Source organism: Meles meles, chromosome 10 (genome assembly GCF_922984935.1).
Source record: "Meles meles chromosome 10, mMelMel3.1 paternal haplotype, whole genome shotgun sequence".
NCBI lineage: Eukaryota > Metazoa > Chordata > Mammalia > Carnivora > Mustelidae > Meles > Meles meles.
The window spans coordinates 24,682,158-24,704,546 of NC_060075.1; the positions used below are offsets into that span (position 1 = coordinate 24,682,158).

At 38.2% G+C, this 22,389-nt stretch overlaps 1 protein-coding gene across 5 annotated transcripts in view; it reads left to right on the forward strand.

The window, feature by feature from the left end:
- The window catches only part of ZNF800 (zinc finger protein 800), a 51,701-nt gene extending 30,706 nt beyond the window's left edge, over nt 1–20,995 (forward strand). For 3 of the 5 annotated variants that reach the window (XM_046021293.1, XM_046021292.1, XM_046021294.1), the window contains exon 6: nt 14,804–20,995. In XM_046021293.1, the coding sequence (XP_045877249.1) occupies nt 14,804–14,990 (187 nt within the window). In that variant the 3' untranslated portion in view covers nt 14,991–20,995. The other 2 variants (XM_046021296.1, XM_046021295.1) reach the window with 2 other exon arrangements.
- Nucleotides 20,996–22,389: the final 1,394 nt, after the last annotated feature.

Consider the following 22,389-nt stretch of genomic DNA (forward strand, 5'->3'; position numbering starts at 1 on the left):
TTCTTCTTTTCCAAATCTAACACTTACACCCTCACCAATCTTTTTTCCCAAGACCTTCCTCCAACAACCCTCCTCTCTTTTCCTCTCCCCATCTTCTTCCTTTCCACAAGCTTCTTCCCTTCAATTCACAAACATGCTCAAATTCCTTTCATCCAGAAAGTAAAGTTTGCCTCCATACTATTCAGTCTAGTTACTGCCATCTGTTCCTCCTCCTTTTCACTGTCAAGCTTCTATGTGCTTTCTTACTGCTCTGTGTTAACACTAATTTCACTATAACTGTCCAGTTCCTTGTCTTCCTTTTCCTTTAGACTGTAAAGCTCTTAGATCTGTGTCTTGATCACCACTGATTCCTCAGGGCCTAGGATGTTTCCTGCTACATAGTAGGCATTCAATAAATACTTGTTGAATGAACGAATGATTTGGTGTCATGCCTCTACCCTTCATTTGTGAACCATTGGCAATTTTTTTCCACCCCTACATTTCTGTTAAAAGTTTACTTGAAGATGGGCGCTTGGGTGGCTCAGTGGGTTAAAGCCTCTGCCTTCGGCTCAGGGTCCTGGGATCTAGCCCACATCTGGCTCTCTGCTTAGCAGGGAGCCTGCTTCCTCCTCTTTCTCTGCCTGCCTCTCTGCCTACTTGTAATCTCCTCTGTCAAATAAATAAATAAAATCTTTTTTTTTTTTTTAAAGCTTACTTGAAGAGCATCGACGGCAACATAAATGCTAAGTCTAATGGCTTCTTGCCTTCTTGCCTTTCATCATGCTTGACCTCTTCATGGCCAATAATGCTTACAAATTTACTTTTCCCAGATTTTTTGGTCACTTGTAACTGGGTCACCTTGGGCTAATCTCAGCATGGTATTGCATCCAAAAAAACCAGACAGGCCCAAGATTCTTTGGAAAATAATGAATCTGTTTACTATTTTATAGAAATTTCCTAAGGAGATAAAAATGTACAATTACATAAAGCCTAGTGAACTTCATACAAGTTATTTTACCCATCTCTCTTCCCAAATCCTCATACAACCTGGCAGCTTCCTCCAGTGTCTTTTGTAAGAAATCCCCCCAAAACCTTCCATAACGTTTCTACCAAAAAGAAAACCCTTTTCCACTTTTCCCATCTCATTTTCTTCCAAGAATAACTTTTTCCAGTTTAAATCACCTTAGCAGGGCGCCTGGGTGGCTCAGTGAGTTAAGGCCTTTGCCTTCAGCTCAGGGTCCTGGAATCAAGCCCTGCATGAGGCTCTCTGCTCAGCGAGGAGCCTGCTTCCCTTCCTCTCTCTCTGCCTGCCTCTCTGCCTGCCTGTGATCTCTGTCTGTCAAATAAATAAATAAAATCTTAAAAAAAAAAAATCACCTTAGCTCTCAGCTTCTTCCAGTTCTTTTCTATATCCATTATCCTGCTTAGCAGTCCAAAAGTTTAGAATGTTCTCTTGATATCATCTGGTTTGCCCTTGCCAACTTTCTTTGCATGATTTTACTTAATCTTGAAGCTTTAGATCAGACACTATTTCCTTTCGTGAGTATTTCCTGACTTCTCGGTTTGGCTGGGTTTCCCCCTTGTATGTTTCTATAGTATTCCATGAATAACTAAATTGAAATGATCTATTTGTGACTTTTCCTTAGGCTATAAGCATCTTAAGGGTAGGGCTTCTATCTTTTCTTTATGACCCTGGCATCCGTCATAGGACCTAGAACATGGTGGATGTTGACAAATATTTATTGAACTGATGCTCCTGTGAACTCTCATCTTTTTCTCTTGCCACTGGCCTTTGCTACTGGGCCTTTAAATATGAATCAGAGTTTCCTTAGTCTTTTTTTTTTCTTTTTTTACACTGCCTCAGTGATTCCTTCACTTCCAGTGCATCAGTTATCACTTCCGTGAAGATGACCCCAGAACTGTTTTCTAGCCTGGCTATTCTGATTACAATCCCATTTGTTTTCTTTCTTTCTTTCTTTCTTTCTTTCTTTTTTTTTTAAGATTTTATTTATTTATTTGACAGAGAGAGAGATCACGAAGCAGGCTCCCTGCTGAGCTGAGAACCTGATGCGGGGCTTGATCCCAGGACCCTGAGATCATGACCTGAGCCGAAGGCAGAGGCATTAACCCACTGAGCCACCCAGGCACCCCCCCATTTGTTTTCAAAGTTGCAAGTCAGACATCTCTCTATGGATGTTTCTCTAGCACCTTAAATGCAACAAAAACTCAGTAAACTAAACTTAATATCTTCACTTAAAACTTATATCTTCTTTATGTGTTCCCTGTCTCAGTTATTTATACTCGTACCCACCCAGTTGCCTAGACTAATTAGAATCCTAGGAAATGCCTTGACTTTTTTTTTCCCTTCTCTTATATTCTTCACCTAGTCAGTGATCAGTGCCTCTCCATCCTGCCTTTGAATGTTTGTTTTGTTTTGTTTTTTTACATTTGGCTCTTCCTTGCCATCTCCATATTTAGTAGTTTAATTTGGACTCTTATCTTGTACCTACACTATTGCATTAGTCTTGTAACTGACCTCCTCTCTATCTGTCTTCCATGCTACTGTCAGAACTGTCCTCCTAAAACACAGATCTGCTGTTACGTCTATCACTTGCCTGACTTGTTCTCAGGTCTTGGCTTAATTGTCACTTCTGAATAAAGACAGCCTAACGTATGTTTTCCTTGTAGTTCTGTTTCATATTCCTTTCCTTCTTGTCATCTAATACAGTTTGTAATTAGGTTTATATTTGTGCATTGATTTGCTTAATGTCTATCTTCCTGCTGGAGAGATTTATGTAAGAGACTAGGAGAGTTATGTAGACCCTGTGCCTAGCACAGTGCTTAGGACATAGTAATGCTTTGAAAATATTTGTTGAATGAGTGGGTGGATGGTCGCTTATCAGTATAGGCAAATAGGAGATAGCAAAAGCAGAAAAGTTACAGGTCCTAGACTCTTCGTACATTCACACAGACCTTGGTCTGTAGTTCTGGCTTTTCTGTAATAGTAATGAGCTTCTCCCTTCTGTCTTTTGCATTTATTTCCACGAGGATGGGAGTCAACAATTACATTACCCCATACTCACACTAATGCTGATGTGACTATATTTGGCTTGGGGGCTACTGGGTGGTAGCAGCTAGATTTTTTTTACCTATTATTGATGATAGGTGGTGCCCCAGACATGGAGGCAAACTGGTTATTTGCTAAGTCAAGTTAACCCAGATTCCTTTTTAGCTTCTTGAGTGATGCAAGCCTTAACACCACATATTAATTAAAGTGTTTATTACATGTAGGACTAGTTGTATTTGAAGTGAGGTATTTATTTGCCTTTTAAAGATTGAAGATTTCAATTTAACACACTTTTGTTGAATAGAAGCTAAAATAAATAGTTTAAAAATATCTAGGGATAGGGGCACCTGGGTAACTCAGTGGGTTAAAGCCTCTGCCTTCGGCTCAGGTCATGATCCCAGGTTACTGGGATCGAGCCCTGCATTGGGCTCTCTGCTAGGCAGGGAGTTTGTTTCCCTTCCATTCTCTCTGCCTGTCTCTCTGCCTACTTGTGATCTCTCACTCTCTCTGCCAAATAAATAAAATCCTTTAAAAAATATCTAGGGATAGATCAGTAATAATAAGAAAATTAAAGTTTTTTGCCTCAGTGAAACTTGCTCAGGTATCAAAAATCAAAGAATTTGATGCATATTCTTCAGATTTCACTGTTTTAGGTTGACTAGCTTCATCTATTCAGTAGGCATATGAGCTCCTGCCTGTGTGAGATAACTGAGTTAGGTGCTAGGGCTACAGAGATAAGAGACAGTTCCTTCTCTCACGTATCATAGAAGAAGAATGTATTATAAGGATACACACAAATGGAATATCAAAGCACACTGAAGGGTAGGGGAAAGCTTTTCATAATTCCTAAAATTATTCTTGAATTGAGTTTTGAAAGAGTTAGGTAGAAAAAACTTCCAGGTGGGTACAGAAACACAAGACCACATGTAGATCGAGGGAAGGAATGTGAGATAAAGTGATGGCCAAATCAAGAGAGATCTTATGTACCAACTAGTTTGAATCATATTTTGAAGATTAGGGTAGCTGTTGAAGAATTTGAAGCAGGGGTATATGATAGCATTGAGGAGATTGAATTGGGGTTGAGAGTAAGATTTGTGGTGGGGAAATCAGATAGGAGCCAGTTTCAGAAATCTAAGTAGGAAGTGATAAGGGCCTACACTTAGGTAAGGCAATGAAACTGTGGAGACAGATATGGATACTAACTATAATTATTTTGAAAGTGGAATTTTCCCAGCCTGTGGAGATGATAAGGAATTGAATATGATTGCCAGGTTTGGGAATTTTGGTTGAGCAGGTGGGTTAGACCATTCCTCAAGGTAGGGAACTCAAGAGGAGGAATACTTTTCTGGGTGGAAACGTTGAATTAAAGTTTAGATGTGTTGAGTTTGAGGTGCTGTTGGAACGGCTCATTGGAGATGCTTAATAGGACCGGGAGATACAGACTAGAGGTCAAGAGAGAGCTTATCCAGGGGCTTGAGATTTATGAGTCATTAATGTGTGTGTATTTTCAGCCTTAGGTTTTGAAGAGGTTACGAAGAAGAATAAATAGAGTCAGCATGTCATACTACTCACATTCTTCTGGTTTATTGTGTAATTTGGGCCGATGCCTTTCTATTTCAGTTTTGCTTTTGGGAAATGATGTTTGGCTAGCACTGATTCTCCATCTGCCCCACCCAGTACTACTTACTGTTGCCATGTGTACAGTCTGTAATGTCACATGTATTTCATACTACCCTAAGAAGTGCTGGATAATTAAATTCTAATACTGTTAGGCAATGTGAACTAACCTGTGTTTTATTTAGAAGGCTTTACAAAAATTTGTAAGACCTATTTTGAAAGAGTAACTTTAGAGAGGAAATACCTTATTTTAAAAAATAAAACCACTAGTGTTCTTAGACAGAATAAGAGCTGTTTGTTGAGTCCTATACCTTGGACACGCCCAGGACTGGTTTGTGATTTAGCCCTGCCGCCTGCCTGCCTTGTTTTTTGTTGTTGTTGTTGTTTTTGTTTTTGTTTTTTTTCAGAGATGGGGAGAGAGAAAAGGGTCACAGGGAGGGGCAGAAGGAGAGAGAGAATCTTAAGCAGGCTCTATGCCCAGCACAACCTAATGCGGGGCTCAATCTTACAACCCTGACATTATGATCTAAGCCAAAATCAAGAATCAGACGCTTAACTGACTGCCACCCAGGTGTCCCTAATTCCTGTGCTTCTGATCAAGGCAGAAACTATTTCTGAAAACTGGGAGGAAGCCATCTCACCAAACCAATAGAGTCTGACATAATCCTTAGGATAGGCTTAATTTAGTATCCATAGGCAGATTCTAAGGGGAAAAATGTGCTATTAAACACTGACCAGATGATTGAAGGATATTAATTTTACTTTGCTAAGCTGCATTTTCTGCATGGGTGAATATTTAAGATAACAGTTAAGAACTAGGTCCTGCATTGTTATATATGTTCCTGTGGCCCTCACTGGTTTCTCCCAATTTCTTTTCATTTTCTTTCTGAAGGGAGAACCTAATGATGAAACTTTAGATCTTGCCATTTAGATTGCCACTAGAGCTCTCCACAGGTGGAGGTTTTTGTGCCCTCAGAACTGACATGAAGCAGCCTGTTTACCCTGCCCAGGACAATGGATACTGAGGAGTACGGTATGCAAAATGAGTTTGAAGAAGTCAGCTCTGCTTGGGATTGAAATCAGTGACTTAATACTGAAAGCATAGGTCTGTATACCATATGAGCTATCCAGCTTTTGATTAACTTTTAAAATCTGCCTTTAAAGGGAAGAATTCCTGGGAGACTATCTTTGTCAAGTTTTAATAGAGTGAATTTTATGGATGAGTTATGACCCTTAAAAACTGAAGTCAGTATAGAAATGCTGACAGACTTGAACTAGAAGAGGACAGCTGTATTATAGTCTTATAATCTGTAGTTAAATGAGAAAAGAGACCTTTAAAGTTTTTGGTTCTAATGCTTTGAAAACAATTTCTTTTTCTTGTTATTTGAACTTTAGTAATAGACATTAGCATAAACCTAATATCCATGTCAAAATAAGACAAGGCACATTGGTGTAGCATAGAATTATTTTAAATCGTAAACTTTTAACTAATACTTGTTTCAGATCTTCTCTTCTAAATAAATTTGTTTTTAAACATTGATTTTTTTTTTCCTGGAAAGCTTCTATATACCCATTCTTACCTCAGTAAATCACTAAGTGATTATTGAATAAAGGTAATTTGTGTATTTAGGCATGTGTAGGATTGTAACAAAAATGAAGAGTTGAACAGAATTTTAGAATATATATTTTCTGCATTGAGGACTTCATTTGTTTAATAACCTTCTTTATATTTGTTGATATTCTTTCATGCCCTGTGCCAACATTTTAGAAACTTTGTTTAGAAATTTCTTACAAGATTTATCATATTTCAATAACACAGATTTTTTTAATCCAAAAGATAATGAATACCTTGAACTTATAGTATGTATTATGTCAAAATTTAATAAGTAGTTAAATATTCTTTTAGCTTTACTAGATCACTGAGAGATAGAGGGTGGTTTTTGTTTTGTTTTGACGTTCTTTTTCATGTAGTAAAATCCACAGCACTCTATTACATCAACTAGACCGAGTTTATAGACTTAATCAATGGAAAAGTAAAACTGGCACCTCTTGATTTCCTGGTTTTGTGTATCTTGGGTGGAGCTGACTCCTGGGTATGAAGGTTGTGATGGGAAATGATGCTAGGTACTTGCAAGAAAATACTGGAAGATGTTTGCCAAACATCCTGTATAAGTATGATTTTCTCATACCTCAGAGCCCTACCCTATTTAAAGTTACATCTAGATGCATATTGTTCTTGTACTGGAACCTGTTCAGTCACTTTTGGTGTAATACTAGCATGGCATCTCTGCTGTGTAGTAGTCTGTGAAGGAAATTTGGCAACCCAATATTTGAAATTAATTTCTAACAGGTTTTGCAAAGTTGCTATTTAAAATCAAACTATGACTAAAACTAAATGCATCATTCTACCAACACTGACTTCTCTTGCTGACTGTGTTGTCCACGCTACCACCATCATTTTGCTTATCTTGCAGATTTCAAAATCCTAGTTCTTTTATGACTGTGTTCTTGATAGCTCCAACCCATGGTGACCTCTTCCTTGGATGAACTCACAATATTTACCTTACCACTAATCTTTCACACTCATCCTTTTTGTTATTATTGCATTATTATTTAACTAGAGTGTCCCTGGTGATTAGACTCTCAACGCTTTGAGGCCTGACAGTCTTTCTCTACAGCATTATGAATAAATGAATCGTCGGGCGTATTCCTATTCTCTGTTCTCTAGAGGTCAGTTTGGGTTTCTTTCTTTTCAGGGTCCTCTTCATGTCTTCCTTTGGCCTAAACCACCTATTGCTCTTGACTTGGCTATTCTGGTTCTGTTAGTATCTTGTATTAGTGGAAATTATGAATGATTTTAGGAGATCCTGGCGCTAATTTTATGGGACTAGGGGGTGATTTTTCCACCTTTTTTCCTGTTTCAGGATCCATTTTTTAAACTCTGCCACAAAAATTATACTTTTTTACAGTTATTTTTAATAGGTACTCATTTATCAAAATATATTCTGGAATTCTGTATCTTGGAAGCAATAGTTTAGATATATAAAAAAGGAGGACTAACCGGAAACAAAGAAGAGAAATACTGTTGAATTGCCAAACACGAATTTTATTTCCAGACTCTTTGCTTGCTGTGGTACTTCCCCCGCCCCCCCCCCCATAGCCTAATGGGAACAGAATACACAGAAGTGTAAATAATTATAATATTGCATTATATAAGTCACTGCAAAGTAAGGTCTTAAACTATTTTTTTTTTTTTAGCCACATGGCATTTTATATATACCAGCTTTTGAGCCATAATTCTATTGAATTGCAGATGGGGATTCTAGAGATTTAGTAGAACCTCATTTTAAACTGGAGAAAGTTGAGGTAAGTGATTGCACCAGATCACACATGTAGTAAATGAAGAAGTCAGGAATGGAGGCCAGCTATCTCTTAAAGATTATTTTAGTAGGTAATAACACATACATGTAAAAAAAATAAAACAGTATAATGAGGTGTTCTGTGAAAGGTAAGTTTTCTTCCTATCCCATCTTTCTCTTCCCTCATTCTCTACCCCAGAGTCAAATTACTAATTTCCTGGGCTTTCAAGAGCTGTTCTATGTGTAGATAAACATAGAAACGTATACATTCCCCTTGAAGCAAATGGTAGCATGTTTGTATACGCTCTTCTGTACCTTTTTTTTTCCACATGGCATATGTCTGAATTTTGTGGAACCCAGGTAGTCTTATTCTTTGGTCCATGAACTTCCATTTGACTACATTGTCTGTCATTTAAACAACTAGTTTTTTGTTCATGTGAATGGACAAAGTGTCAAATTGTTCGTTGTCTCTAGTATATACTGCATTCCTCATGTGACCATAATGTACTATGTCACATTGCTTTCAGAAAGAGATCATGGTCATTGTTTTGTGATAAAGTTGAAGGTGAAAAAAGTAAGTGAAATATATATTATAGTTATTGATAGTAAGCTAAAATATCTGATTAGGATATTTACTTTCCCATTTGAGAAAGAAATGATAGGCAGAGTTTTCAGGAAAATGATTTACCTTTAGACTTGTATAAAATCTGTTTGGTATGTACAAAAATGTTTAATTTCTCAGTGCCAGTGAAAAACAATGATGTTATAAATATCAAACCACAAATCTTTATTTTCTAAATTTTTAATACCTATTTTTTTAAGATTTTTATTTTTAAGTCATCTGTATACCCAACATGGGGCTTGAACTCACAACCCTGAGATCAAGAGTCCCATGCTCTACTGACTGATTCAGCCAGGTTCCCCTATTTTCTAAATTTTTAAATCTCCAACCTCATATGCAAATAACAGACACAATTTTTCATTTGTTTCTCAAACCAGATTGTAACTGTGTGTTTTAATCTTCTTAATATGCCTTGTGATTATCTGCATAAAAATGTATCCTTAATTTTGATCATTTTATTTTGGCTAACATACATATATCAATGCAATTATGGCTTTATTTTTCAGACATTAATGGGGACCAAAGAACACAGTTTTAGATCTTTTGGACCAAACTATATCACAAAAGGCAAATCCATTAAAAAAAAATGTCCCATGCCAAATGTCCATGATAGGATTCATAGAGGCTAAGTATTTATATTTGAATTTTACTTTAGACGCAGTAATCCTGCATTCTCCCTAAGACGGCAGTACTTCTCAATGCACTATTTACTGAGTAATTCTGTTTGAAAATAGTATTAATTATGAGTCCATTACTGGTCAGAAAAAAGTTAACCATACTAAAAGTATTTTTATGATACCTTCACAATAGTTAAAATTCAGTGGTAGAACAAATAAGATCGTATCTTTGAGGCTTATAGCATTAGTGCTGCTTTTACGTGTGTTGTCCTCAACCTGAATACGGGTTCTCCTGGTTCTTACTGCACTCTGACTTCGGAATTCTTGACGTAAGAGAACTAGTCTTGTCAAAAACTGTGATAAGTCAGGTTAGAACCTTGCTATATTTATAGGTCTCTCTGCTATGGAGATGTTCTCAGAAAACAAAAGCTGACAAACAGAGCACCCCAAACGAAAACAAACTCTTTAGTAACCATGTATTACGTGAGACACAGAAAATATTTTGGATATTTATTCTATGGTGTAAGTTTATATGTTCCAATTCTACCTCTACTTGAATTTTTTTGTTGTTGTTTTTGCGTAAATGACTAATTTAACACGTGAAACAAACACTTGGTGCCATTAAAAAAACCCAATCTTGAGCCTTCTCTGCTGTAAAAACTAAGCTGTAAATTCACAAGGTGGTGCCCTGGAGCCTGGAGAAACACTGTATTTTCTTCCTCCTTTTCCCATCATTTTCATTCCTAATTGGTTCTGGTGTGCGTGTGTGCATGTGTGTGTTGAATGCATTTGGATGTGTATATGTGTGTTTGAAATCACATGGCACGTGGCATTGTAGTTTGCAAATGGGGAACAAGACAAGGAGGGCAGGCTAGCCTCCCTGCCAGGCCTCACAGGTAACTTTGACATGGCCATTACTTTCTAAGGCTGGCCTTAATTACGGGTTGATCTAGCAAGGTGACTGGGTGCTAGAGACCTGGGTCACTCTAACCAACCTCCTAGATATGGTGTGCAAATTCCACAATGCTAGTTTTAAAATTTTCAATAAGGGCTATCAGGCATACTGGCTTCTCCTTTTTAGGGCTCAGTGTATGTTCTCCAAATAGGCAAATCTACAGTCTACTAAATTATAATCAGAAGATTGCTTGATGAGCATTGAATCAGCTCTCAGTGACCAAAATCAGCAAGTTCTGTTAGTATAATGCATTCATCTTTCCCAAGAAATATATTTGCCACTCAGACCAGATGTTCTTCAATTCTCAGAGCATCCTTTTTACTAGACCAGGCTGCAGACAGATGGCCAGCTTTTGATTTCTTGATTTTTTTCTTACATAGTTACTATAGATTATCTCCTTTAGCACATTTTTTCCCATTAGAGTTTAATAAAATGGCATTCATGTCTGTAAAATAGCTCGGTGCCTGGCATACTAATTAATTACTATTAAATGATAACTAATATTGATAAGTATAAATAGTGTTGAGTTCAGGTCACCTTGATACTTGTATTGTCAACAAGAGTCTTTTGGGCCATTTCTTTACATGAGTGATCTATTTCATCTTTTACATTTTGAGTTATTTTCCTTCTTTATTCTCTAATTCTTTTAACTCCTTAATTTTATTTATCCTTAATATTGAATCCGTGAGCTAATTAAGGACAATAATTTTTGGCTCTGAATGATTTTGTTACCATTTTGTTTTTGAGATTTTGATTCTTTCAAAATTTTAGTTTTTTGCTCCAAAATACCTCATTACCTAGTTTCCCATCTGCAATGTGAATCTGTTGAAAGACATCATCTTCAAGTTACTGCTCAGCTCTAGAATAGATAGAATTTTAGATCTTATTTGAACAGGTGATGTCAGGTATAGCCCTTTCCATCTAATCACGCTTACTTTCATTTCAAGCTCTGCCTAAGTCTTTCTCATAGCATGTAAATGGTAGCAGCATCGGGATTCTTGGAATTACAGGGAGGCGATAATTGAAAACCCCAGAGGTAGAGGTATGATGATGGTGAATGATCACCACCAGTCAACAGGGATATTGCAGGTATGGCAAGTACACAGTTGGCAAAACTTTTTCTATGTAAAGGAGTATAGAAAGGAAAAATCGTCGATTACTCCAGCAACAATGAGCATTGTCAGCCTTCTGCTCTTCATCCTTCCAGGGATCAGTTATTCTTTTAAGAGTAGCAAAATAGATTTAGGAAAACAGTGGAGACATTGCCACAGCTCTTTCTGGTATTTGTAAAAATACAGATTATGGTGAATTTTTGAAACTGGTGGTCTCAGAACCACTGTTGTGAGAGTTCAGAAAATGGAGAGATCATTTCAGTCAGATATTCAGCAAAAGCTTGTCAGGAGTGGCTTTGGTCTGGGTCTTGAGGGATGGGCAGTGCTTGAATAGATGAAAGGAGGGAGAAAACATTTTTTTGATGGGTGAAATACCAAGAATAAAAGCATAGAGGTGAGAAATAGTAGTGTATGTTAGGGGAGTGGAGAGCCAAGTAATTTGGTGCAAAATTTCGTAAAATATGGTCCATGAGAGAGAACTGAGGCAGTGCTTCCTGTCAAATATCACTTACTTCAGGATTAGAGAAACGTGGTTGTTCAGCACGGAACTGGATGAAACTATTGATGCCTCTCAGTGCATCAAGCCTCATGTTTTCATGTGCTCCCTGATGTCATCAAAGAATTCCATTTTAAAACACTTCTTGGAAATTGTAAAGGCTGTCAACATTTTCAAAATAATTCTCTCTATATCTAATATTCAAATGGAAGGGAAAAAAGTGATATCACTCTGAGGGCGGACGTGCGCCTGTCATGTCAGGTACACTTCATGGCTTTCCTGCTTTGATGAGGGAAGGATAGCCACACGTTACTGTGTCTCGTTACTCTCCGTATCAGCTGCTGTCACCACCTTTCCAGGAGGTATTACTAAGAAAGAGGAACAGAATATGTTATTTTTCTCTACTAGACAGAAGTCTGCTGCCTTCCAAGAGGCCTTAATTGAATGTGAAAGCAGAGGAAATAGTGTCACTTGACTCTAGCTTGAAAATCTTAGAGGAATTTAGTGTCCCAGTACAGAGAATACCTCAATCTGACAAAGGATTCTGCGGAATTCTGCTTTGGTTCTGCGTACGTTCGTGAGTCAAAGATTTCATTGCTTGTTATCATGGAGAAAAAGTTGCAGCTGATCATTGAAGAAGATGTATGTGTTGCTATGTCAAAGACCGTATTGTAATTTCATCTCAACAAGCCAAAACTCACTCAGATTTACTACTGAGCAGTTAGAATTTTTTAAAGTAATTTTCTTCAGGAAGCCACCATTTTTCTTTTATGAAAAGTAACAATGTGAGGGAGGCATAGTCATTTATAAATATTGGTTTTTATATATTGCTTATGTTCAGGAAATCAGTTTCCAGTGCAATGAAATAAAGTATAGGGTGTATGCATTTGGGTGCATGTTTCTGGAAAAGAAGTCTGTATCTTTAATCAGAATCTCAGACAGGTCTTTGACTCCCCTGAAAGGTTAGGAACTAATTAATTTAGCTAGTGTGGATACAAGAGGATGCTATGGATGAGCAAAGGAATGACAGGAAATTAGAAAGCTCATGTAACGAATGTGAGAAAGAAAGCTTCAGCAGGACTGAGGAGTGATTTAGGGATTCAGATTAGCTCCAGGCTCTGAGTTATCCTAATAATCTGAAGGTAATTTTCTAGAGAGAGCTTCTCAAAGGTAGGAACCCCCTGTTACCTTCTTCGTTCTTAGTGTGTAAGCACAGTGCCTGAGAAAATAGGTACTCAAAAATGTCAAATTGAATCACTCTACGGTTAATGAAAGTCGGACTACAACACCCAAAATAAATGTTCTTCTGTTTTATCTGTATTTAATCCTGTTTATAACTCACTTGGTGGAAAATAAGTTTTTTGAAGAGAGAATGCTTTATAAAAAGCTCAAACAACCTTCTTTTTGTTCAGGAGTGGTTAGTTAATGCAAACTTTTGGCCTCTTTGGATTTGTTCTGTGTAAGTTTTATTTCTGAAAAACATTTACTAGAGGTGTGCCTCTTGACATGATAATTTTGTCCAGTCCCTTCAGAAAGAAGGAAACTTGTAGGATGGTGTGGATGATTAGGTCATCATATATTTAAGCAATATTCTAATGAACATCTAAATTTGGATTTGCTCATCATTAAGTAAAATCAACCTGACAACTCTGAGGTCATTTTGGCTTAAAATATCATTGGAACTTATAATGTATTTTCTATCAATTTAACAACAATGCCCTGGAATCCCACCCCTACATTATATCAGTATAATTTTCTGTGATCTTTAGGCATTTTCCTGGGACAAGGTTTGGCAAAACAGACTTCCTAAGTATTAATAACTGCTAAAATTTAAATGTGTTCTCTTGGAAGACAAAGATGTTTAGACTCCAGTTCATTGTAACATTTTAGTTTTGCTCCCCCTAGGTTCTTTTAAGTTAAAGAGAAAATTTTTGAATACATTGTTAAAACACTGGTGTTATAAAAAACATTTGTTCCAAAAATATAATTGTTTTTTTCTGTGGCAATTATAAATCAAATTAGGTTTGTTAAAAGCCCAGAAATCCTCCCCCGCCCCAACTTTTGTCTGAAGTAGAAATGATTACTAGAGTAAAATGAGGTTTGATGCCCACCAGTTTGCTAAATAAGATGATTATTTTCATAAATTTGAATTGGGAGAAAGTTAGAATGGGTACATAAGAATGGAGTAAAATTTTATTGAATTAACTTGTGTTTTTTATTATAAAAATAAAATGTGCTTATTGTATGCAATTTGGGAAATATCTCAAGATTACCTGAGGCCTCATCACCTGGAGATGACCATGTCACATTTTGGAGTGTTTCTCTCCATTATTTTACACATCTGTGGTGTGGTGTGTGTGTACGTACACACAAACGTATACACCCCTACACACACAGTACAAATGGGGATGAAAACGTATTTTTTTTCCATTCCATCCAGTATACATATTTTCCCATATGATTAGGTATTACTTCCCAGCATTATTTTAATAGGCTAGTATCCACTATAAGAAAAAGACCGTAATCAAACTGACATCTTACTGTTGGAAATAGGATATTTCCAGTTTTTCTTGAATTTTTAAAATGTTCGTTGCTTTTTGTTTTTGCTGTTTTCTTCTGTTATAGATACTGCACTGACCACCCTGTATGGAAATTTTGTGTGTATTCATAATTATTCCTTACGGGAAAATTCTAAAACTAGAATTGCGGGTCAAAGTATTAAAAAAAGAAGGGTTCTGATGCATTTCCTTACATTGCTAAAACCTGGATGAGACTTCAGCTGGGTGCTGGCTTCCCCTGATCCACGCAGGTTTCTCTCCTGTGACGGTGGGACAACCTGTTGGGCGGAAGCGGCATCGCGCGGAGTTTGGGTTCGCGGCCCCCGGATTAGCTGGGAGGAGCCGGCGCGTGAGTCCCGTTTCTAACCGGCGTGTCTTTGTCTTTCTCCATGGGGACCGCTGCCGCCCGTGCGGGCCGAAGCCTCGGGAAGCCGTCGCCCCGCAGCGCCGCCGCCCTGCGCCCGGCCGCCCCGGGGAGCCGCTGCCCGCCGGCGGGCGCCGTCACCACGCGCCAGGCCGCCGCCAGCTGCCGCGCCAAGCTCCGCGGCGGGGCCGCCCGGGAGCGCCAGCACACCGCCCGCGGCCTCGGGAAGCCCGCGCCGCCCTGAGCGCCGCCGCGAGCGCCGCCGCCCGGCCACCGGCGGGACTACGCCAGCGCTGCGCACAGCCCGAGTACCTCAGGCGCCCCGCCGCCGCGCGCCTTCCTCCCCGCCCGCCCTCCAGCGCCTCCGGGCTCCGGGAAGTCCCCTCCGACAGCCGCGAACTCCCCGGGGGCTCAGCTGTCCGCACACCTCCCTACGCCCCCGCCCCCGCGCTGTCATCGAGCCTCGTTCTCCGCAGGACTCTTGCCCGCGCAGCCCCTCGGGAGGACCGCGTGCCTTAGGGCCGGCGGGTCGGGAGGATGGCCTCCTTCCTAGTCGATGCTGCTCTCGGAGCGTTACTTCCTCATCCTGCCTGCCAAAACCCCGGCTTTTTGGAGAATCTTACCACTGGGCGGTAGCATCCTCTTTCCCTTCTTGTAATTTATCAACTTCCTAGGCAGTTTCTTTCCCAAGTTCTTCGAACACTACCGCCTTAGTCGTCTTCACCTCAAATCCTCATCAGCCAGCTGGTTACCGCCCCCCCCGCCCGTCTGCCAGAAGATTGTTTTAATTAGTGTACAAATCCCTAGTGACTACGGGGTCATCAACACAATCTGGAGTGTGTAATGCATAACTGTGGTTGAACTTGAGCTCCAACATCCAGTCTCCTCCTCGTAACTTCATCTCCAATGACCATTTTCTTTCCTTCGGATCAGTCCTTGCCCTCGTAGTTCTAGACGGCCGCCGCAGGGGATCCACTCAGTTTTGCACTGACCCATGCTTCTCCTGGGGTGCTCCCAGCCCCTAACTGAGGACAGTGTGGGTGTTAGTGATGGCCTGTTCAGGTGCCATGCCGGACTCCTCTAACGAGCAACTGTCCTGGGGACTCCTCCGCAGCCTGGCTGAGATTCTCTTGGAACTGTGCTGCATGCAGTCCAACGCTCTTCTCGCTCAAGCCCCCTGTCCTTTCATAGTGTCACACTTGCATTGTGGTGTGAAGACCTCCCTTCCCTGCCCCTGTTTTCTTACCTTTTTCCTTCACTGATGTTCCTTCAGTAAAACTTGCAAGTCGAACCCTGCCTTGGTGTCTGCTTCTAGATGGACCCGAGCTAACACCTTAGCAGACATTCCACTCCAGTCACCGGCTTCCTATCCTTCTGATCCCTTGTTTACTGACTTCTAGTTCATTAACCTCGTTTTCCCCACTAGCAGCCCCTGTTTTAGATTCACTTCCTTCCTTGTCTAGCCTAGATGCCACAGTCAGTCATTCTAATCATCCTCCTTGAAACACAGTGCTCTCAGCAGTCTTGAACCTCAATTTCTTCCACTTGTCTGGTAAAATCCCAACTCTGGATCAACTTTAGTATTTGCCTTCCATTGGCTTGATTGGGACAACTGAACATTTTGCTCAAGAAAATCCCACAGTACAATTAGTTTCACTTCCAACTTAATATTTCCAACCTCAAATTGGTGCTATTGTTCCTAGGGAGTCTCAGTTTCCCACTAAAAACTGATAAATCTTTTCATCTCTCCTCATATTTTTCTGATCCCCTCCTGGCTGTTTACTTTAAATTTCCCTTGGAAAATAGAATATATTACATAAAAACTCCTCCAGCTTCCCACTGTCAGAGCCCTGTGCCCCACCCCCAACCCAGCTACCTTGGTAAGCATCTCCTTCCTTTTGGTGACTAGGAGGAAGTTTCGAAGGCTAGCTCCTCCTCTTGTGCTCTGGACACCATCTCCTGTCGCCTTCCTGAGGACCTTTCTCCTTAGATTTCCCCTTTTCTCTCTTCTGCATCATCAGTCTCTGTCTTGAATGGACCATTCTCTCCAGTCTGCAGACATGTTCCAGTGCCCCCCCCCCCACCCCCGCATCTAAACCACATCTTTCCCACCTGTTAGCCATTTCTCAGCTCTCCTTTGTAACTAACTAAACTTCTCTAGGGAGTTATATATTGTCTTTATTTTCTAATCTTCCAATTACTTCTTAGTCCATAATGTGACTCCCCGGACCACCACCAGCATGGAAAGTGTCCTTGTTAAGGTCGCCAGTCACTTTCATATTACCCTGTCCAAGAGGACAGTTTTCTGTCTTCACCTTGACCACTGTCTGCTTCCTTAAATGTTCTCTCCTATCCAAGACACTGTTCTCTCCTGATCTTCCTCCTCCTTCACTGATCTGTGTTACACTCCTTCTGCCTACCTTTGAGAAGTTGAGGTTTCTCACATCCACTCAGGTCCCCCCCTCCACTTTTTTTCTGTGCTCTTCCCCATAACAGTCTTACCAGTTTCCATGGATTTAAGTGCCATCTGTATGCTAAAGGGCTTCAATTTTTTTTCCTACCTTTACCTTTAAGTTCTAGACTCACATATCTAATTGTATGCTTAATATCTTCATTTGGAGGAGTTGGATCTTTCAAACTTAACATGTCCCAAATCTAATTTCTCATTCTTATCCCAAACCTGTTTCACCCCTTCTCTATTAGAGAAAATAGCACCCCATCCTACCAATTGTTCAAGCTTAGAAACCTAAGAGTCATCCTTGATTCTTTTGATGACCTCTTTTACATCAAATAGACCAGCACAATCTATTAGCTTTACCTCCAAAATATACCTTTAATCTGCTTCATTCCATTGTCAATGCTATCACTTAATCCTGATGAATGTTTTTTCTCACTTGATTACTGTGACAGCCAGTCCTACCTACTCTCTCTGCTTCTACTCTTGATCCCATGACCCACTTCAGTACATTCTTGATACAGTGGCAACAATGACTATAAATGGAATTGGATAAATTGTTGCTCATAAGATAAACATCGAACCCCCCTACATGGCTTACACAGTCCTGTACGATCTCTCCATCCCCATCCATGCTCACCTCTTTATTGCTCACTATGGTGCAGCCACACTGGTTCCTCCAACATGCCGAGATCTTTCCTGTACCTCAGGGGCTTAGTAAATGTTATTTCTGCTTAAACTGCTCTTCTTGGCTATCCTTTCTATAATGCTTGAGATATTATCAATATTATCAATACATCTTGAGAAAGGCCTGCCCAGAGCACTGACTGAAAGTAGTCCTCATCACTCTTCACCCATTTGCTATCTCAGTTCTTTGTTTTCTTCATTACTCAATCCTTTATCTCAATTTGTAACTTTATTTATTTGTTTATTTACTTTTCATGTGTGTGTCTGTTTCTCATACTAGAATGAATGAGGGAAGAGACTGTGTCTGGATGTCTAGATTCTTTAACATTGTATTTCTAGCCCCTAGCACAATATTTGGCACATATTAGATGCACAATAAATACCTGTTGAAGGAATGAATAAACACATTTGCTAATTTTCTGTTGGGAGTTCACTTTTTATTGATTTATAAGAGCTCTTTATATATTAAAACCATCAACCGTTTGTTCTGTATGCTGCAGACATTTTGCCCCTTGTCGTATGTACAAATTTAATTCGTGATGTATTTGATAGGTAGAAATACTACATTTTCCATTTAGATAAATCTCTTCGGTGATTTCTGCTTTTGGTGATATGTTTAAAAGGTCTTCTCCATCTCAATATTATATAAATATTTGTGTTTTCTTTTCTTTTGATTTTTTAAGATTTAAATCTTTACTCCAAATGGAATTTATTTTTGATATAGATGTGATTAAGGCTCTAAATATTTATTTAGTTGTTGCATCATCATTTATTGAAAACTCTCTCTTCCACTGTTTTAAACCACTTTTACCAAATATTAAATTTTTACATATACTTGGAGTGCTTTCTGGATTTATTATTTTTTGATTGGTTGGCATCCTTCTCTATTCCTGAACCACACTGAACCATTACTGTCATTTTATAACTTGCCTTATTATGTGTTTAACTTTTTAATGGGGCAAACGTTACTCTGGGGCAAACGTTATTCTTTTTCAAAATATTTTCAGCTATATTTGTGCATTTATTCTTTCAGATAAACTTTAGTTATATTTCAGTCAAATTCCAAAAGAAATTCTATTGGCATTTTGTTTAGAATTGCTTCAATGTTATAAGTTAATTGGAGGAGAGTTGCCATCTTTGTAATACTAATTTTCCCATTCAGGAACTTGTCACTTGTCAAGGTTGTTGAAGGCTTCCTGTATATTCCTCAGTAATTTTGTGGGTCCTGCATATTTCTTGTTAATTATATTATTAGATATTGACGTTTCTTTGTTGGGATCATTTTCTCATGATATTTTGTAACTGGTTGCTCCTAGTAGGCTCAAGCTATTGATTTTTGGTAACTTTTCTGAACTCCTCCATTAATCCTTCTAGTTGATTCTCTTCTAAGTAGGCAATCATTTGAAGTATAACTAATGGTAGTTTTCTCTCTTCCTTTACAATATTTATACCTCATATATTAAATAAGTGATGGTATTAATTTTGCTCTTATTCCTGACTTTTGAGGAATGTCATTAATATTTCACTAGCTTTTAATGTTAGCTGTTGGACCAAAATAGAGGTCTCCATCTGGTTACGGAAGTAGTTTCCTGGTTCGCATATACTAAGCATTTTATTGGAAGTTGTTGATTATATTAAACATATCTGGGAAACTAGATATGATTATATGATTTTACTTTCTCAACCTATTATAATAAATCATATTAACAGATTTCTCAATGTTGGATTATTTCTGCATAAGACATCCTATTTTGTTATGGTGAGTCTATAATATAATGTTGAATTCAGCTTCTTATATTTTATGTAGGATAATTGCATTTATATTTGTGAATAAGATTGGAAGGTAGTTTTACATTTTTTAAGTCTATTTTTATCAGCATCAAAAAATCATGCTCTACGCTGTATATTAGTATAGAGTATAGGAATAGCTAAATCTTTGAAGATTTGGAAGGACTAATTGTTTAGGCTCCAAGTTTTTTTTTCAGGGTAGGTGAATGGGCGATTAATTTCAGGAAACATTAAAGTCTTCTTCCATGACTTTGGCCTAGAAGGTTAACTACTATTTGTGGATATCAATTTAAAAGATAATATTTTAAAAGAATATCATGCATTTTCATAAAACTTAAAAATGTATTAGCAAACTTTTACATATAATTATCTTATAATTAAGAAAATTTTTCTCTATATTTATAGTTATAGCTCCTTTCTCATTTCTAATTTTTTGGTTGCATTTTTTTCTTTCTTTTATTAGACTTGCCAGTCTTTTAAAAGAACAACACTTAGCTATTTCATAAATTCTATTTTGTCTATTTTTTATGTCACAAATGGAACTTTTACTCTTTATTCCTTATTCTTTTCTTAGGTTTGTTTTCTGAATGTTTCTTTGCAATTGATGACTTAGTTCATTTATTTTTATTTCTTTCTTATTTAATAATAGGACACATAAGGCTATAAACTTACCTGTGAGAACAGCTTTGACTGCATCTCAAAAGTTTTGGTATGTAGTCTCTTAATTGTTGCTATTTTAAAAAAATGGATTATGGTTGCTGTTTTTGTTTTATTTTTGACTGGTGTTATTTAGGATAGTGTTGTGAGGATTGTTTTTGTGAATGCTGACTTCCTTTTAATAAAGAATAAATTTATTAATATTTATGTTGCTTTTTTAATAAAGAGCTAACTTTGTTTGGTAACAGTGAAGTTATCTGTGAAGTGGTCTTATCTGAAGTTATATGCAAGCATTACCTAGAGTTTCCTTTATAAGTTCCTCCCAAAAACATCAACCAGTGGTGTCTGTACTAATTACTGACAATAGGGATTTCACATACTAATACCAATAATTTACTGAAATTGTGATTTCTATGTAATGTTCTAGTTGCTCATAAAAAAGGCAAGAAAGAGCTTTAAAATGTTTATTGAATCCAAAATCCTTAGATAATATGGAACTTAAATGATCATCTAATAATTAGAAAAACTCATTATCAACATTTATGAACTTAGGAAGGATTTGAGAACCGTGAACATGGACTTTGTCATAAAATTTTGGCGTTAAGAACAATTTTTCTTTAGACTTGGAGAAAGTAATTTTAAAAACATTTTTATAATTATCAATGTGATTTATGTACATAAATAAAATAAAAATGATCTGTAACTCAGAGAAAACACTGTTAACATTTTGTTATATTTTCTTCTAGGACTATTTCTGTACATTGCTCTTTCTTTCTTTTTGATAGAATTAGGATCATATTTTTTTAAATCTTGGTTTTGTGCATGACTTATTATTTGTGATAATTCCCCTATGAAGTAGGAAGTGGAGATGATTGGGAATTAATTTATTTCACTGTTAGCAGTGTAAGGATTGTGGTCTTCCTGCTGTGGTTTCTACTGCTCAGACTGCTTACTTCTCCAGCCTTGTCCATGAAGACTCTCCTGGTAATCGTCCATGTAATTTCTTTGTTTCTTAAACTAGAATAAGTAGTTTCTATCATTTGTACTCTGACTAATACAGGGTCTTGTTTTATTTGATTGATAACATTTTCAGAATTCTTGTGTTAAAAGAAATATGCATGTGTGTGGAGGCATGGCACATGCACACAAACACCCTCACACTCATACACATTTGGGGAATATTGTCTACGTTACTGGTCTATCTGGAGGTTCACAGACCAAATTCTTATACTGAAGGTTCTGAGAAGTTTTACATTAAAGAAAAAGGCTTGCTCTAAAAATATTTCAAACACTTCATTATTGGAATACATTTTTTATACAACTGTTAATATTTTTTATAAAACCTCAAGAATACTGATTTTATTTATTAGCTTAGCAATATATTGATGGCCTTTTCTCTTGGCTTCCACACAGCAGTAATAATTTAATTAGTATGTATAGTATAACTCTCAGTTGAGTTAGCATATAGAACACGTTTATTTTATTATTGTGTACCAAGGAGGTAGTCCTAGCTGGGCCTGAGGATCTGCTCGCAAGATTGCTGTCAGATCCGGGTAGGAGAGCTGGGCCCTTCTCTGGCTCCCATTCAGTTACTCTTAACTTTGCCAGGACAAAGAGTCTGGGGAGGCAAGGGTGTATGCCTGCCTGGACCCTGAGTCTCTTCTGTAGACTACATTCTGGGTGCCTATAACCCAAAAGTCCCAATCCACACAGTCTTACCTTCTGGAGCCTCTTCAGGCCCATCCTTTTGTGCCATCACTTGAACACCTGTAGGTCCAAAAAGCAACCAAAGGATAGCATTTGCAAGGGTGTGGACGCAGCTTGGTTCTGCAGGATGGAGAGTCCACACAAGTGCATGTGAGGCCCCTCACAGTGTGGGATGCACCTGGGGGTGTGAGATAGGGAGGAGTTATGACTAGGCCATGATGCTCCAGCATGAGACTCTGAGGAATCCAAGAATTCTTAACTTAAATGTGGCCTTCTAGGAAATAATGAAGATGTATGTGTTAGCATAGAACAATAGAACTCATTTAATAGTTTGTTGGCTTGTTTTGTA